This window comes from Bison bison, unplaced genomic scaffold (genome assembly GCF_000754665.1).
Source record: "Bison bison bison isolate TAMUID 2011002044 unplaced genomic scaffold, Bison_UMD1.0 scf7180017864036, whole genome shotgun sequence".
Lineage (NCBI taxonomy): Eukaryota > Metazoa > Chordata > Mammalia > Artiodactyla > Bovidae > Bison > Bison bison.
This window is the reverse complement of record NW_011494608.1, coordinates 5,697,760-5,708,635: the sequence shown is the minus strand read 5'-3', so window position 1 is coordinate 5,708,635 and position 10,876 is coordinate 5,697,760. Positions and strand designations below refer to the sequence as shown.

Here is a 10,876-nt window from a genome sequence, read left to right as displayed (position 1 = left end):
TGTCAGACTACACGCTGTTTTTGTTGTGTGTTCATCAGGTTCTCTGCTTTTGTTCTCAAGGAAAAGGTTAACGGTGCAGCGGATAGCTGGCCCCTCATTATGTTCAGCTGATGTTGCCCACCAGCCTTCTGACTCATAAGCCGTCATCTCACAGCTCGATGGCTCAGCCGAGGGAAAGGTCAGGCTGCTTCTGCTTCCTGGAGCTCCGGGGGCACCTCTGAGCGAGACAGAGAGCTGGGCTCTTGCCCCCGCCGTCTCATAACCTGGGGGTCCCCTGGTCCTCTGGTCCCTGTGAGCCCGCAAGAGGGACAGCTGACTCAGGTCTGAACTCAGGTTGGAAAATAACTCTCTGAACCACCAGGAGAGGATGAAATCCAGGTGTTTGTCATTCATCAGCAACAGGTGATCCTCCTGCGGGCACTGGGGCTGAGGTCTTCTGGAACATTTGCTCACATGACCACCATGGTGGTGGTGGTGATTCTCAGGAGACAGATTGGGTGTTCAGGAAAGGTGATTGAAGAGGATTTTTCCCCTTGAAAGATGAAAGAGGTGACCTCTGTGGATCCCTGCAGGCTGGCGTGCTGTGAGCTCGCGACTGCACCAAGGCTTGTCAGTTCTGTGTTCTCAGTCTCTTCAGCTCATCTCTCCACGCCCACCATCAGCGCTCTGCTTCAGGCTCTGGTCACTGATCATCTGGACCTTGTTGGGAGCCTTCTGAGTGGTCTCCCAGCAGCTCACTCTGCCCTCTCTTCGCTGTTGTCCATGGTTTCCCTGCAGTCCTTTCTCCGAGTGGAACCTGTCCACGTCCCACTCCTGTCCCGCACCTTCCAAGGGCCCTCACCTCCAGGACGGTGGGCGTGGTCCTGCCCTGGATGCCTGTTTGGTCTCCTTGCCCACCTATCTCTTCTCCATCATTCGGTTTGTTTGCCAGAAACACTGAATTACTTATGTTTCTGACTTGCCATGTCTTCTTAGGCCTACTGCCTTTAGTGTAGACCAGAGAGGGAGTCTGGAGAAGGCAATGGCACCCCACTCCAATACTCTTGCCAGGAAAATCCCATGGACGGAAGAGCCTGGTAGGCTGTAGTCCATGGGGTCGCGAAGAGTCAGACACAACTGAGTGACTTCGCTTTCACTTTTCACTTTCATGCATTGGAGAAGGAAATGGCAACCCACTCCAGTGTTCTTGCCTGGAGAATCCCAGGGATGGGGGAGCCTGGTGGGCTGCCGTCTATGGGGTCACACAGAGTCGGACGCGACTGAAGTGACGTAGCAGCAGTAGCAACAGAGAGGGGGTCAAACCCTGTTGCATGTTGGAATCAGCTGGGGATCTTTAAAAGCTCTGCCTGGCTCGTGCTCTGCTGCTGCTGCTGCTGCTAAGTCACTTCAATCATGTCCGACTCTGTGCAACCCCATAGATGGCAGCCCACCAGGCTCCCCCATGCCTGGGATTTTCCAGGCAAGAGTACTGGAGTGGATTGCCATTGCCTTCTCCGGCTCCTGCTCTAGACCTCATGATTTCATAGGCATAGAGTGTGACCTGGGCCTCAGGATGTTGTAAAGTGTCCCAAATGGTTCATGTAAACATCCAAGTTTGGGAACCATTGACAGAGACTCTCTTTCTTCCAGAAAAACTTACTCATTCTCCAGGTCAAGTGTTGTGTTCCCCCTCTCAATTTTTGGAAGAGTCTGAGGCGGATTGGTGTTAATTTTTTAAATGTTTGGTAGAATTCATCTGTAAAACCATTTTAATTATCTGCTTTAGTTTTTGAGGGAATCGTGTGTGTGTATGTGTATATATATATGTATATATATATATAAGGGACTCATAAGTACTTGAATGGGAGTGGATATTATGGAATGTTTGACATTATAGAAGTGTAACAAAGTACTAGCATTCTGTTCTAATCAGAATACTAGTAATACATGGATCACAGGGAATAACAGGATGAGGTGGTTGGATGGCATCACCGACTTAGTGGACATGAGTTTGAGCAAGCTCTGGGAGATGGTGATGGGCAGGGAAGCCTTGCGTGCTGTAGTCCATGGGGTTGCAGAGAATCAGACACAACTGAGAGACTGAACTGTTCTAATTAAGTAACAAGACTTAACTTCTTTCTTGGTTTTTATAATGCAGTGTGTAGTTGAGTAAAATAAGCAATTATGGCGTGTATTTTCCCCTCCACAAGTATTTCTGGAGTGTCTGTTCCATGCACAGGCACACCTTGGAGACACTGTGGATTCAGTTCCAGACAACCGCAAAAAGTGAACACTGCGTACGGTGGGTCACAGGGTTGTTTGTGTCTCGGTTCTTATAAAAGTTATGTGTATACTGTGTTCTGTTCAGTGTGCAGTAGCATTGTGTCTGAGAAAATAATGCACATGACTTAGTTAAAGATGCTTTGTTGCTAAAAAATGCCAAAACAGCTATAATAGTAACATCAAATATCACTGATCAAAGATATAATAACAGATACAGCATAATAATATTGAAAAAGTTGGAAATACCGTGAGGAATACCGAAATGCAAGACAGACATGAAGTGAGAAAATGCTGCTGGAAAAATGTTCCCAGCAGGGTTTCCACAAACCTTGAGTTTGTAAAAAGTGCAGTCTCTGTGAAGTGCAGTAGACTGAGGTGTGTCTGTGCTCTGCTGCTCTCGGGATGGTCCTGAGATGTAAAACGAGATGTAGCCCCTGCCCACAAGGAGTCTCGCATCCCGGGCAGTGCTGTCTGTCAGAAGTCTGTGCCGGGGGAACTCCAGGAGGGTGACCAGGGGTCATGTGTGGCTTTGGTCGGCTGTGATGGGGACAGTGCGTCTAAAGATCCCAAGTGTTATTTGATTTTAATCACTTTGTTAATCACTCTGTTAAGACTGCACAGGTCTGATGAGAGAGACAGGCGGTTTCACATGTAAATGAAAAATTGCAGCTTTGCTAAGTGCTGGACAGGAGAGGTACCTGCTGCTATGACAGGAAGGGGGCAAGTCTTGTCTGCAGAGGTGATGATGGAGGCAAAACTCACAGGATGAGCAGGACCTGAGGGCATGAGAGGAGGAGGGCTGGGAAAATAGTTTTTCATGCATGTGTAAAAACTGTGGCAGAAAGCAAGTTTTGGGAACTTAATTTTTGAAAAGTGTGTGTGTGTGGTGAGAGAGAGAATTCTTACAGTTATTCCATAAGAGAATTTGTATTAACAACCGATTTATTGGTGAGAAAAGGTTGCAGGGGATGATGCTAGGGTGAACCTTTCCTTTTGATAATTCCTAAAACTAATGTTCTGACTTGAAGCCATCAGCTTTGTGATTTCTGTGGTGTGGCTAACTCTTTAATGAAGAAATAATGACTTTCCCGATCTTCCAGGGTTGTGCGGTGCTTGAGGACTGCTGTGAAGAGGGCTCAGACATTCAGGCTGTAATTTGAATTTCTTGTTTTTAAAAGAACAGCATGTGTCATTATTTGGCCTGGGACTACTGCTCTCTTTATCATCTTGTGGAAAAGGCATTCTATTTCCAAATTGGCAGTACTCTGGTTTGGTTTTTTCTGAATCTTATCCTAAAATAACATGCCAATTGAGCTATTTCTGAGGCTTTCTTCAGAGAATTGATGTTCATTTATTCGTGTTTCTAAGTAGGAATGGAATAATACATGTAAACAAGGTATGAAAGATGTGTTAGACCAGAGCAAAAACGTGAGTGCAGCACTTATGAGCACTGTTGAGAGCACTGCTGTTGATCAGTTATCAGTGTTGATCTTTGCCGAAGTTGGGGGCAGGGGCTTGGCAGGGCCTGGGCTCTGCCGCTGTGTCCAGTGCTCCTTGAGGCGATTGGTTCCGGACAGAGAAAGAAGGCTGAGTGCTGAAGAACTGATGCTTTCGAACTGTGGTGCTAGAGAAGTCTCTTGAGAGGCCCTTGGACTGCAAGGAGATCCAACCAGTCCATCCTAAAGGAAATCAGTCCTGGGTGTTCATTGGAAGGACTGACGCTGAAGCTGAAACTCCAGTACTTTGGTCACCTGATGCGAAGAGCTGACTCATTAAAAATACCCTAATACTCGGAAATTTGAAGGCAGGAGGAGAAGGGGGCGACAGAGGATGAGATGGTTGGATGGCATCACCGACTTGATGGACGTGAGTTTGAGCACACTCTGGGAGATGGTAAAGGACAGGGAAGCTGGGCGTGCTGCAGTCCATGGGGTCCCAAAGAGTCAGACACAATTTAGTGACTGAACAAGAGAAAGAGAACACACCTGGAATTTGAACACGTCCTCATGTGTCTTAACATTTTTTTTTTTTTTTATTGAAGTCTAGTTGATTTACAGTGTTAATTTCTGCTATATAGCAAAGTGATTCAGTTATACATATATATTCATACTCTTTTCCGTCATGGTTTATCATGGGATATTGATGATAGTTCCCTGTGCTATACAGCATGCCCACTAGTCTCTCCATCCTTCACTTCTTTGAAGATTTCCTTTTTTTTTTCTTTTCTTTTTTAACTTTACAATATTGTATTGTTTTGCCATATATCAACATGAATCCACCACAGGCAGACACGTGTTCCCCATCCTGAACCCTCCTCCCTCCTCCCTCCCCGTACCATCCCTCTGAGTCGTCCCAGTGCAGCAGCCCCAAGCATCCAGTATCATTCATCGAACATGGACTGGCGACTCGTTTCATATATGATATTATTCATGTTTCAATGCCCTTTTCCCAAATCATCCCACCCTATCCCTCTCCCACAGAGTCCACAAGACTGTTATATACAGCAGTGTCTCTTTTGCTGTCTCGTATACAGGGTTATTGTTACCATCTTTCTAAATTCCATATATATGCATTAGTATACTGCATTGGTGTTTTTCTTTCTGGCTTGCTTCACTCTGTATAATAGGCTCCAGTTTCATCCACCTCATTAGAACTGATTCAAATGTATTCTTTTTAATGGCTGAGTAATGCTCCATTGTGTATAGGTGGCACTTTCAGGCTCCCATTTCAGAGCTCCGTTACCAGGGGTGACTGGTGTCCTTATCTTTGAATAGGCATCATCTGCTGTGGTATCACCTGATTCTTTTCCCCCTTAACCATCTTTAGAAGGGGAGAAACTCAGTAATGTCCTGAAGCTAACAGGACTGTCCAGTGGTTTAAAAGTCCACTGAAGTTCATTTCCTGTGTGGCCTGTGACTCAAATGGTGTCACTTTTCAGCAAAGGCAAGCATCCTCTTCAACAGGCTTCCAAACGTGATCTCCTAGGAAACTGGCTCTTACAGCATGTCAGACACCTGGTCTGCCGTGAAGAGGTGTGGATTCGCGCTTCACCTTGGAGGTGACAGCCAGTCGTTGGAGTGAGGGTGCACCTCGTATCCACTGCACTGTGGATCTGTACCTGTGTTTCTTCTCTTACCTGGGACCCTGGAAGCAGGTCTTGCTCCCGGATTTCAGGGCTGCAGCTTCAAAGGACTTTGTGTGATGCCGCCTCGTTCACAGCAGACGCTGAGAGGTGGGGTGACTATGCTGAGAATAGGCTGACTTGACTCCAGCCCAGCGTTCAGATGTCTGTGCACACGTGTCCTTTATTACATGTTCACCGTCTCAGTCACAGTGTTCAGACATCTATGTGCACATGCAATCTATTACATGTTCACTGTCTCAGTTGCTCTGCTTGTTTTACGACCATCAGAACTCCCCTGATTGTATACTTGAAGTGTCTGCAGGTTATGATACGTTAGTCGTGTCTCAGTAACTATGTTAAGATGAGATGCTCTGGCACTGGGTGAGGGCACCTGGAATGAGAGCCTGTGGAGGAAGGAGAGGCCGTTGGTGGGCCGAGAGCAGTGAGCGCCGACGGGGCCCGGCGGGAGGGGCGCCACCCCCTGCTCTAGAGAGGCAGAAGGCCAGCGCCATCAGAGGCGTGGGCGTGGGCCGACGGCTGTTGCCTTGTGGACAGTATAGAAAGGCCACTGTTTCTACATGAATTATTCTTCTTCCTAAGCATATCTCCAAAGTTTCTGAATGAATGAACACACCACTTTCTCTGTGAAGACTGAGGCCGAGTGTTGCCTGATTCCTGAGCCAAATGTTTCTCCCGCTTCGGTTTTCCTGAGGATGTTTTATGATCACCAGATGGGCTTTTTGGCACCCATGGGCTTTATGAATAATTTAAAAAGCATCTTCAAAATGCATTCCACCTGCAACAGCGTGCCCTGACAAGCTCCCACCAGGAGACGGCCATCTCCTTTGGCCTGTGTAGATGTATATTATCCTGCTTTAGTTTATTTTGCACACCTGGCATCAGTGAGAAAAATGTGCATTCAGCCTTTGGCATTAGTGTCTCTTTCAAAAGTATACAAAAATGGACACATTCCCTGAGCGGTCCTCCCCACCTCCCACCGGAGACAGATGCTAAGCCACTGTGAGAGGCCTCCCAGGAGGTGCTGTGTAGGTTTTGGCCACAGAGCAGCCTGGCTGGGAGGTTTTCTGGAAGCTCACGGGAGGGTGGAAGTGTGCTGCTTGTCTGGCTGTGCTGGGTCTTCACGAATCCGACAGTCCTGACTTCTAGTTCTCGCCACACTGCTGATGAACTGCTAAGTTATTTATCTTCTCAGGCTCACCAGTCCCTCATCTACAGAGCCAATAAGATCATGCCCACCCCACCTCGTGGAGCGTGGGGAGCAGTCAGTGCCGTGTCTAAAGTACCCGGTGCCGCACTGAGACACAGGAGACACGCAGCCACCAGCCCCTCTTGGGGTAGCGTTTCTATCATGAGTGTGCTGTTTCTCCCCACCACACGCATCCCACTTCCAGCTGTCATCTCTCCCAGTTGTCACCATGCTTGGATACAGCCGGCTTCGAGAGACATGTTACTATTTTAGCATGTTAGACTGTATTTCTGAATTGCCCAGAGATGCTCTTAATAGAAAAATTGAGCACTATAAACAGTAACTCTGAAGTTCTCTCTAAACGCTCAGTTTGATTCACGATGATCTACCAGGCTCGTCCCATTCTTAAATACCCTCTGTCCTCATAAATCTGCCCAGCTCTGCGGCGGTCTTCCCACGAGGCTGCCTTCGTCTGTTAGTAACTTTTTTTGGTCTTGTCTTCCCATTAGTTGTCATTCCCGTCTGTTCTCTGTTCTATTTGTGGTAGCTTGGGTTGGCAGGAACACTGGCCGATAGCGGCTGAGCAGAGCTTCCTCTCTGTTCGCACCCGCCCGGCTGGGAGCGGCCCCTCCTTGCTCACCCAACTCCATCCAGCTTCTTGCTGCCCTCTCTTGCCTCCTCTCTGGCCCTGTCCCCACGCAGGCGAAGGGCTTCTCTGCCACCTTCCGGAGGGCCAGCTTCTGCCTCCCGTCCTAACTGCTGACCTCTGTCCCCATTTATCATTTATATGTCTCTTGTCTTTTCCATTCTTGATTGGATCAGGGGGCAGAATATTTTAGTCTATGAAGTCAGAGAGTAGCTTTCCTAGTGTATATTTCTTCTGAGCTTGAAGATTACAGGTTTCTGAGGTTTCCCTGAGGTTTTGAGGTCTTTGTCAGAAAAGGAGGCAAATTTCAGGTCTAATTTTTAGCCTTTTTGGCTCAGGGCTGACATCTCAGAGCCCTTCAGTGCCACTTCTCACCAGTTCCCTTGCATTGGATCCCATTTTTGAATCAAGCACGCTGAGGTTGCAGGGTGCTGTGGCTTGCTCAGTCTCTGTGTGGTGGGAATGGTGGGTGCAGGAAGGCCCCAGCTTGTGTCCTGAGAGCCTGTGGCTTCGGGAAGAACCTCCCTGCCTGCCCCGCCCTTCCTAGATCAAGTCTCAGAAAGACTCTTCGAGACCCTGCCAGTGTCTCATGTCCGTCCTTTGGATCTGCTGCTGCTGATGAAAGGGCTCTGCCTCTCACCACGGCTGCATCAGGGCCACCCCCGGAACCACCTGGGGTGGAGAGGGAGCTGCTCTATGAGGAAGCACAAAACAGGCGCTCTGCTCAGGACATTGTCCGCTGCAGCACGGAGCCCTTGGACCCTGCAGAAAGGGCGTGTGCAGTGCGGTAACGGGTGTGAAACAAGGCAGACAAGAACCCTAGTCCTTTGGGAGCTAGCCGCCTGTGCATCACTAGTGATGGAAACTTTCCCAGTGAGGGGTGAGGTGTGCTGTACCCCAGGCTGCGTGTGGGGGAGCAAGGGGATGGCATTTAAATCCATTGGGCACCTCTCTTAACTCAGCAGGGACGACTGAGGTTGTCCCTTGGGGGCTCCCTGACAGGCCCCACTGGACCTAGTGTCTAGAGGCTCAAGAGTGTGGAGTTTGTGTTTTGCAAATGTCTGTGTTCATGATACTGCTACCATTCATAGCAGGCACTGTGGCGTAGTGGAGGGCTTTATAGATTATCCCCATGGTGCTGGGGGAAGGAGAAGAAGGAGAGAAAAAGCTCTTTCAAACCTCACGACTTTGGATTGACTTTTGCAAATGGGTCTTTGCACAGGGACACAGGACGAAACTTCAGTTAATGGAGAATCGAGTCGAGTACTGAATGTGACTTTGGGATGATGGAGTTTTCGTTGACCGTGGTGTGTAAACTGCCGAATTTGACCTGTGATTTTTTTCATTTACTAAATGTTCTGCTGTGGGTTTGTGACTTGCTGGAGCCTTTGCAGCTGCTGTGGGGGCATGGTAGTGAAATTGAGAAGAGCCTGGTCCTCAAGGAGTTTAGGTCATGTAAGGGATCTCGGGCATGCATATTGATTGTTGTAATAATCATAATAGCTATTTTTGTTGCACGTTCACCAGGTCCCAGCCTCGTGACAGACGTTTCATGTTTTCTGGCCCATCCGAGTCCTCCAGGCCCTGCCTTGCAGCCAGTCTTCCTGGACACAGGGCCGTCTGGGGTTAGGGCAGTACTGGCATGCTGAGGAAGGAGCACTGTCCACCAGGGCAGCTGGGGACGCATGATGACAAAGTGGGGTGTTAGGATCCACGGAGATGGTGGTCAGAGGCACACAGAGTGAGGAGGAGATGCAGGGCAGGGCACGGCCGACAGGGAACGTGTTTTGGCAGAAGAACCACCCAAGTCCGGCTGCACGTACGAATCTGGTGGAAGCTGGGTCTGGTCCTGGGGGCTGCGGTGTTTCCTTTCTGTGCTTCGCTCAGCATGTCGCCCTCTGGGGTCCCCACCCAGAGCTTCCAGGGCCCACTCGCCTCTGGAGCTGCAGGAAGTCCTTGTTTCCCCACCATGTCCAGGGAGTGTGAACGGCTCTCCTTGGACTGTCAGCCCCTCTATCCATTCTCCAGGAGCCGAAGGTGCCTTTGGGGAAGGCTGATGCCTGGATTGTGGACAGGAGCTCTTCCCGGTCTTGTTAGCCCTCCAGTACCTTGAAGAGATTTGAAAGCAGCTGTGTCCATGCCCTCTAGGGGTTCTCAGTGGCTGGGTTGGTATGACTGGTCTACCTGCTGTGATCAGGAGGCTCTCCTGAAGTGCATTCGGTCCCTGTTGAGTCTGAGCTGCTTGTGGGGTTCGTGCTCCCCTGCTCGCTGGTTGGATGACACGTTGGCGCCTGGCTTGCTTGTCACTGAGTTTCGGTATACTGCTCTGCCGCTCTGTCGACTTTCTGTTGGGATCCTGAGCGATTCATGAACTGTTCTGCAGCCACTTCCTGAAATTGTGTCTTGGGTCTGCTTCTTCTCTGCTTAATACAAATCATTTAAAAACTAGCTTTTCATGGTGATGCTCCCAGCAAACGTTTCTTCACAACTGGCAGTCTGATTTAGAAGTGCCTCTAGTTGATAACTGAGTCAGTTTTTTGGGGGGCACAGAAGATACTTATCTGCACTGCTGTTAGTGTTTATGGTCTGGAAATGAGGGTGGGTGGCATTTTTCTTCAGCCTCGTGTGGCCATCGTGCTGTGCAGAGGGCCTTCGGGTAGCTCAGGGAGTCCGGGAGGGGCATGACCTGACTGACATTTCTGTGGACTGACTGCTGTGGGGGCACATGGACGGGCAACGTGATGGGCAGCCAAGGAGGCCTCCTCGGCTGTCCTGGAGGGAGGCGGTGGGACCCGGACTCAGGTGGTAGCCTTGAAGGCCGTTTCAGGAAGCACCTTGAGAGCTAACAAGACTTCCAGGAGGATGGGATGCAGGTGTGAGACCAAGGACTTGGTGGCGAGTCCTGGGTTAGGCTGACAGGTGATATCAGGGACTCGGAGAGACAGCCGGTGGTGGGTGCTCTACAGGGGTTCACACAATTCTGTGACCCAGTAGTGGCTCCTGGGACTGGGAGAGGAGGTGGCTTGCAGACTGAGTTAGGGGGCCGGGTGAATCCAGCCTCAGGAATGGAGGCTGCAGGAGCGGCTCATGCAGGCCGGTGATGGTGGGGGGCGTCGTCTAAGCACAGGCAGCCGGGCTGGGGCGGGCAGTGACGAGGGGCCGGGTGGTGGAAAGGCATCCAGCCCTTCTCAGAGGCGGCCCGTCCTCGGCTTTGATCTGTAGCGGCTTGTGACGCGTGCACGGCAGAGTCACCAGGTGGCTGGCCTTAACACGAGACGGAGAGGCAAGAACACACCGGAGCACTGCTCCAGATGCTAGTGATCTTTGAATAAAATCTCCTACATTAAAAAAAAGAAATCGAATCTACCTCCAACTCACGATTCTCTCTTCCTGTTTTCAGACGGCATCAGCGTGAGCGGCTTTCCGCTGTGCAGCCCCTTCCGCCAGGTGGTCAGGCCCCGGGTGGAGAGCAAGCCTGTGAACGCGGCTGAGGGCGGCCGGCCTGGGGAGCCGGGCCACGTGAAGGTGAGTCAGGCCCGGCAGCCCGCCGAGGCGCTCGGCGCTCCCGGCTTCTCCCGCGCTTTTTGGCAGCAAAGTTTGCGTGTTTTTCAGAAAGGAGAGAAAAGACGTGTTTGCC

At 50.1% G+C, this 10,876-nt stretch overlaps 1 protein-coding gene across 4 annotated transcripts in view; it reads left to right on the top strand.

The window, feature by feature from the left end:
- TRAPPC9 (trafficking protein particle complex 9) overlaps positions 1-10,876 on the top strand; it is a 390,359-nt gene that overhangs the window by 112,609 nt on the left and 266,874 nt on the right. For all 4 annotated transcript variants that reach the window (XM_010834790.1, XM_010834791.1, XM_010834789.1 and 1 more), the window contains one exon: positions 10,640-10,764. In XM_010834790.1, coding sequence (XP_010833092.1) covers positions 10,640-10,764 — 125 coding nt within the window. The remainder of the gene's footprint in view (positions 1-10,639; positions 10,765-10,876) is intronic.